The 7,563-nt window shown below is 45.0% G+C and overlaps 1 protein-coding gene across 1 annotated transcript; it reads left to right on the top strand.

Annotated features, from left to right (window-relative positions):
- Positions 1-1,633: 1,633 nt before the first annotated feature.
- Positions 1,634-7,526, top strand: gprc5ba (G protein-coupled receptor, class C, group 5, member Ba; the record flags this gene model as incomplete). The annotated part of the gene is made up of 3 exons (XM_030141134.1): positions 1,634-2,582; positions 2,793-2,938; positions 3,886-7,526. Coding segments are annotated over 3 exons (1,140 nt in total), but the record flags the coding sequence as incomplete, so codon positions are not given.
- Between the last annotated feature and the right edge of the window lie 37 nt (positions 7,527-7,563).

The following is a 7,563-nucleotide window of genomic DNA, read 5'->3' as shown; positions in this document are numbered from 1 at the left end:
CTGTGTAAACACTATGGTTTTACTATCATTCAGTATCAGTCAGTCTGGATATTTTTGCTGCAGATTTACTAAACTTCCTCCTACCTCTGTGCCTGTTCCGTGTGACAAAATAAATCAGAGTATCAAGGGGATGCATTGGCCCGCCGTTGTTTCTCTCGTGCTGTCTGCCCCATTTAAGCTGCATGCTGGAAGGACTGTGTGTGACCCAAAGACCCGGCTGGTGTGTATTTAAGCCAAACTCTCTATTGCCCGATGAGACAGCCATGTAACACATCCCAGACTCACTGGCATTTAGAGAATATGAAACTGTCCTTCATGTGGTATGTAAATATTGTGGTACAGACTATTTGTAGACACTGGGAGATTTTTATGTCGAGACTAAAGTGGGTCTGAAATCTGCCGGAATAAACAAAGACTAGCTTTGAGCATAGAGAGGAGAGGAAAGTGTGAGCGTGTGATTTGTAATAGCAGACTGTTTAACACACTTACGTATGAGCCAGCTTGGAAAGAATTTCTGAAAGCTTAGCGATGAGGCAGCTGACAGTAACCTGGCAAGATGTAGTTACTGTCTCTCCGTGTGTGTGTTTTGTGGTGACTTTAAATACAGATAAACCTCTCATAAAACACACAGCTTGTCAGGTAAAAGACAGCCCAGATCATCCAAGTAAAGACCTCAATGAAGAGGCAGAATGTGTGTTTGTGTGTCTGACAGCTGTGATGAATAAAGGAATAGGTAGACTGAGACAGCACTGATTTTTGCACGCTGAGTCCTGCTTTTATTTATTTATTTTTCCCTGGGACACTTCTCTCAAAAAGTACAAGTGTTGTGCTCAAGGCACTGCGTATTTGTGTGTAGTGTATTATGCAGTGTCTCATGCCTTGCTAGATGCCCTTAGATGGCTGATAGTGAGTAGGACTGCTTGTACCCACTAGATCCTTTCTCACTATCTGTGTTTTTACTTTTTTCCCATAAAAATATGCATGATCCTGCGACCTTCCTGTCAGTGCTCCAGCTGTGAGTGTACTAGATGAGACTGGACAAATTATATACCTGAATCTCTCTTTACAAACATTGTAGTTGGTCTGACTATGACTATACTGGTGAAAGCAGCTGCTCTAGGCTTTTCTGTGTTTGTAGGGTTTTGTGTCAGTCCTGTGTCTGTTGTTTATGTGAAGTTGTTTCCAACAAAAGGAAACTTTTAGAGCTGTTAAAGGGTTTTAAAATGCAGAGCTCTAACTACTGGTGAAACAGGATGTGTGTGTATTTTGTGTGTGTGTTTGCGAGGAAAGGCTTCATTCATTCACCCTGGATGAACTACTGTCCATTGTCTCCTCTCTAAAACACAGCAGTAGGCGATTGTCTGTATTGTCACACGGAGGCAAATGATACTGTGGGAATGACTGACTGCTCAACTCTGTTGCTTACAAAACATTTAGACCTGAATGACTCACTTCATTTCTCTTCCTCTCTCTCCTGTCTTTGCTTTTCTTTCTCCATTCTGTTTCTTTGCTCCTTGTTTCCCTCTGTCTTCTGTTCTGTTGATCTCTCAGAGATGGCGTTCCTCCCAGTCCCTCCTCCTGCTGATGCTGACCTTTGCCCATCGGGTCACCAGTCAGACTCTGAGGACTCTGAGGCTCTTCAAGAGGCTGTGGCTGGGGTCTTGTCCGTCCTTACACCCTCCTCTGTGACCTGGACTCCATATGGGGTGTGGCTGTTGAGTCAGTGGCGGCCGGCGGAGCTCTGGCTGCCATCTTGCTAGCCCTTGTCCTGCTGTGCCGTTTACGCCACATCAGTGAGGCAGAAAAGCGTAGCGGCGTGGGGCCGATCCTCCTGCTGCTCTTCGGCATCCTCGGCTTGTTCGGTCTGAGCTTTGCTTACCTTATTGAGCAGGATGAGTCTTTGTGCCTCCTCCGCAGGGCCTTGTGGGGTCTCCTTTTTGCTGTTTGCTTTTCCTGCCTGTTGGTACAGGGTGTCCGTCTGCGCAGGCTGGGCCGTGAGCGTCGGAGCCCAGGTGGCTGTGCCCTAACAGGCCTAGCGCTGGGTTTGAGTGCCGTGCAGGGGATCATCGCTGCTGAGTGGCTACTCCTGACAGTGCTGAGGGAGGGAAGAGCAGCCTGTCAGTACCTGCCTCTGGACTTTTCACTAGCCTGTAGCTACGTACTTGCCCTCCTAATAGCTGCGCTGACTGCTGCCTCCCTGGCTTTGTGTGGGAAGACTCGTCAGTGGCGCTGCAATGCCATCTGGCTGCTGGTGACCTGCCTTCTATCTCTGCTCCTGTGGGTGGCCTGGGTGGGTTTCTATCTGTACGGCAACGCCTGGTTGGGAAGATCCCCAGACTGGAATGACCCGGCACTGGCAATCGCTTTAGTGGCTCAGGGGTGGCTGCTGCTGATCTTCCATGCCATTCCGGAATCGCATATTTGCCTGAGACCCCCACCACAGCCCACTGCCCCGGATTACTTTGACACTTCCCAGAACTCAACACGGATGAGGGAGACGAGTTTTGATGAAGATATCCCTCTCTCACACAGGCAGTTTGTGGAGAATCAGGGCTATGGATACAACGATGAGAACACTGCAGGTACAGTGTAATATTTTACAGCAGCCTGTGGGTAGAATGTAGGCCATATTGAGTAATAGAACACCAGGAAATCTTTGGCTGTGCGGCTAGAAATAAGTACAGGATGAATTTTCTGTGGTGTAGGATTACACAGCAAGTGTTACCTTCTTCAAAAGAATCAGTGGTGAATCACACTAATCTCCATCCGCCTCGCTGTGTGTTCCATGCCAGGCTTGAGGAGCGGTAGCGGTGCTGGACAACATAACAGTAACACTGGTGCTCGACCCAGTGCTCCTTTCCGCAGTAATGTCTACCAGCCCACCGAGATGACCATGATCCTGAACGGGGGAGCGGTGAGTACATCCTCCCAGTCACAGGTACACGCCGCTTACACGCCGCTCTCTCATTCAACCGCCCCGACGAGACTGCATGCACATTTGTGCGTTCCAGACCATATGATGTTGCACAAGAATGAGGGAGAGGTGTGAGTGTGTGTGCACGTGTGCATTTGCACGCTCACGTGACTGTATGTATCATATTTTGGAGCACATGCATGGATGAGATTGTCACAACAGTTACTCATCTGACATCGATTTTGTTGATGTGTGAGAGCCTCTATGTGCTTGTGTGTGTATATCTTTGTGTATGTGATGCTATATGTCCATTGAGGAATGGTAATGTCTGCCAGCCCTTCGTTATGTAGGATGAATGGGCACTCTGCTTGGCAGAGGTGAAACACCACTGTGTTATGAATTAGATCTGCCATGCAGCAGCACAACACACCTCACACAAGACTGGAAGCTAAAATGCTGTGGCAGCACTTCTAACTCACAAACTACGAGATAATTTGTAATCACTACTTCTAGAGATTGTGGCAAGTATATTCAGTCATGCTGATTTAGCTAACAAAGGGAACACAAAGACATCTCTTAAGGTGTTCTGCATAAAATATCATTAGTTTGCAAAAACATTATAAAACCATTTGAAAGGTAAGGTAAGTTTATTTATTCAGCATGGTTTATCCTTAAAGAGGCGTATTTTGCATAAGTTATAAAAGACATTAAGTAAATAGAGCTTTTTACACATGCTTTTTAAGTGGATAAAAGATGAAAGCACAGACAAATAATTAGAAGAGAACAATGGAACCCACTGTGAGGTTTGTAGTGAGATAAAAGCTACAGAGAATGTAAAGTATGTAAATGTAAGGCATGAGAATGGAACTATGGTGCTTACTCTGTCTATGTGTGTACAGATACATGAATGAATATGGAAAAATACACACCAACAGACCAACCTAACTTGCTTCCTTCTTCCTTGCCTGCAGGTGCCCTCTGCCCCTCCAACCTACACGGGCCGACAGCTGTGGTGAGGGAGAGGCCTGGAAAGAGGATGTGTGGCAGAAAATGTAGAGAAGAAGAGGATGGAGACGGCGAGGAGGGGTCTGAGATGAATGCCCTGCCTGGTTGGAATAGACTTCTAAAAACATGGATGCCAACAAGGGCCCTTTCACTCTGTGTACAGACTTAAAACACTGACTGTGTGCCAATCAACAACTGTTTGAGTGTGTGTGAGACTGAGAGACAGCAGGGTATGGAGGACAGAGCTAAAACCCTCTAAATCTCTTCTAGCACATAAATCTATACAGAGGAGTTTTAAAAATGTGCCCAGCAAGTAGCAACAAACAAAACAAACACTGACTCGGATCTGAATATAGCGACATGCGGTATTCTTTTAAATTTCTGTTTGTCCCCTTGAGACTGCAGCACTGTAAGCATCCTTCAAAACTGTGAAATCTATCGCATCTTTCCACTCTATCTGTCCTGTCAGTCAGGATGTCTTTTCTGGTGCTTCTCGCAATGCTGGCACTCAAGTGGAAACATTTGGCTCTGTCCTCCATCCATCCACAGTGTAGGTGAAGACAGAGCACATGGGCAACTGTACAGCTCCAGCACCGCCCTCCATAAAAGAATCCAGCCTCTGTGGGTGTGTATGTACAGTATATGAGAGAAAGTGAGCATTTTCCCGACATCTCAACTCTCCCACTTCGACAAACCTTCCCTCGCTTCAGTGTGTAAAAATGGCCTGCTGGTTCCATCCATAAACACCACTTTTTCCTTCCCTCCTTGACCCTGTTTCCGGTTTGCATTTCTCTGCATCGCCTGTGAATTTAACACGTAACTCCTCAACTCTTCTCACGTTGACTCATCCGCCCACCTGCATGGACACAAATGCAAAAATCTCACACAAACTGTGAAGCCTGAATTGCGGTCGGATGTGAACTTCAGATGACCGCAGACTCAACGAAAGCAGCCTGCAGCACCTGAACAGAAGGAATTATAAGCTGCTAATGAACGGTTGTTGGATAAACCATGGCGTAAAAGGGATTCTGATTGGATGAGGAGGGCGTCAGTCATCAGTGGGAGGCAGCGATTTGTGAATCTAGGTCAGACTGCTGTGCTCTCCCACATCTCCGGTGGCCACTGGCGGTTTGAACCAGCCAGGAGAAACTGTCACTTTATATCAGCAGGAAACGGAGCGAGGAAATGAAATGGTCTCCTGTTCTTAGTTCCTCTGTCTGTGTTTTTGTGCGCATATATGAGTGTTGTTATTTTATGAGTGTTGGGAATTGACAGGAAGATTCAGAGTCAAGGTTGCATTCTGGTGCTAAATGTCCCTCATACTATTGCTCCACACAAGTTTGTAGTGATGCACAGAACTACAGGAACAACACTGACAACTGCTTATTCAGATACAGTAGTCCAGACTGTGAGTGGCAGACTATATATAGAGCTGCGTCTGGTGTGTGGAGATATCCTAGAGCCTTAGGAAGATCTGATTTACTGTGCAAGGTTGAAAGAGGGAGATCAAATAGAAGCTCATGCAAGGACTGGAGGAGGAAGAGGGGGAGAGGTGGGGAGAGGGAGGTAGGTTTAGAAGAGAGGAAGGAGATAGCAGCGGATGGTCCAAGGGGAGTCAATGCGACGGTAAAATCCCTGTGACTTCCTTCTGTCAGCCTCTGATCTGTGGGAGAAAATGGCTCCTCAGTGTGTGTTTGTGAACAATGTGGGGGTGGCTGTGCTGCACGGCTCTATGTGGTTGTCTTCTATATCTGGTGAAGTGTCTCTCCCTCTTCCTCTTCCTCCTCCTCCTCATCCTCCTGTCTCTGTGGACAGCTAGCAGAAGTCCCTGTGCCAAGGACTCTTGTTTCATTGGAGTCTCCATTTCACGCCCTTTCCCCTCATCATCACACCAGCTCTCTCCATTTCACTTGAGAAGCTGTGTACATAGTAGTGCTGTAAAGCTTTACTTGCTTGTTTACCTTTTTTTTTTTTTTTTTTTTTTTTTAAACTGTAGACTGAGTTTAGACACCGGTGTCATATGACTCACTGGAGAACTGACTACTGCAAACTGTATCTGGGATTTTTTTTTTAACTGGTTTGCTTTGTGTTTATACATTTGCTTGTTGTAATATTAAGCTTTTATTTTCTTCTGCTGGTGTCTTATTTTTTTTAATTAGCATTTTTGAAAATGTCTTGCCAACTCTAGATATGCTTTTTATTTTTTTGTTTGATACACGTTCAAGGCAATTATGATTTGTAATTTATAGTCTTTGGTTATACTTTTTCTGCAGCATCTTGCTGAACTCATTCATAGTATTTAGTCAAGACAAATACTCTGACTGTCTTTGCCGTCTGCTGTCTACTCTTCTTTGCTCTAATGCTGTAATGGGGATAAAAACATGACAATGAAAATAGCTGTGAATATTTTTGGAACTTCATGCCGTAAACAATGACTTATTCTAATATACATTAAGGTTAATTCTAAGAGGCGGAGGAGAGAGGGCTGAGGAAAATAAGTTCGCCCCCATCCAAACTCATGTTGGTGAACCCTGGTCTTACAGCAACCTTCAACTAAGAAAAGACTCCAGAGGTAGACTTACAAGACTAAGGGTCAACCCTTGACTGCTGCTGTATGTTTATGTCTTACCCACTGGCTATTCTAAAATAGAACTGGTACCAGTAAGCCAGCTCCATGTCCAAAGAGAGCTTGTCCTACTGCGCCAGGCTCTGTTTGGGCCGATCCTGGCCTGAATCACACTGTGGACCTGTGTGGCAAAGCCCAGGAAGAAGGAGGGTCTTCAGGGTTTTGGTTCTTCAGCTGTACTGAAATAAAGCTGTGTAGATTCCACACACAGAGCCGATGGGGGGAGGTTTCAGTTCTTGTGATGTTTTCACTCAATGTCGAATACAAAAAAAAAATGATAATAACATGTGACTTCGTAGATTTTGCACTTGTCGACTACCTATCTGTGCATGCTTATCACCATTTCTACATGTAAGACCTTTCTCAAACGTACTTTTGAATACTAACTATTTACGTAAAAGGTCATGTGACAGCAATCATAATTTCAGTGTATATCAAATGACACACTTAATGTCTGTGCTTTCTTAAACACAAAAGAGAGCTGGTTCTTGTGAAGCAAAAGAGATTAATGTCAGGGGAAATGGTCCAAAATAGTATGATTCCACATAAAGGAACAAATGCCATCATAATTGGACCTAACAATAACTTCCTCTGTTAGTGTGATGACTCGAGGGGGGAAAAAAGAGAATCTTCCAACTGGTTTTGTCTCTGTGTTTAAATCAAATAGACTGTGGTGAAATTTGCACAAAACTTCTATATGTTAAGTTTGTCATCCCTGGGCAGCCCGTTGATCACCCATCCTCCCTGGGTTTGACATGTCCTTGCCTGTCCTCTCCTGATTTGTCTTGCCTTCAGACTGTTCCACCAGGGCAGCTGACAGGGGTGATATTGGTTTTCACAGCTGTGACTGTGCAGTGACGCAGCATGCCTATGTATAGAACTTGATTCCTCTGATTAGAAAAAGAAAAAAACACTTAACTCTTGTTTCTGTAACTGATGCAGGAAAAAAAAGTTCAATAAAAGTGTCATGTTTGTAGCTAACCTGTAACGGGATGTGGTGTATTTCTTCAAGGTGGTG

This window comes from Sphaeramia orbicularis, chromosome 8 (genome assembly GCF_902148855.1).
Source record: "Sphaeramia orbicularis chromosome 8, fSphaOr1.1, whole genome shotgun sequence".
NCBI classification, from domain to species: domain Eukaryota; kingdom Metazoa; phylum Chordata; class Actinopteri; order Kurtiformes; family Apogonidae; genus Sphaeramia; species Sphaeramia orbicularis.
The sequence above is the reverse complement of the archived record's forward strand: the minus strand, read 5'-3'. Positions and strand labels throughout refer to the sequence as shown.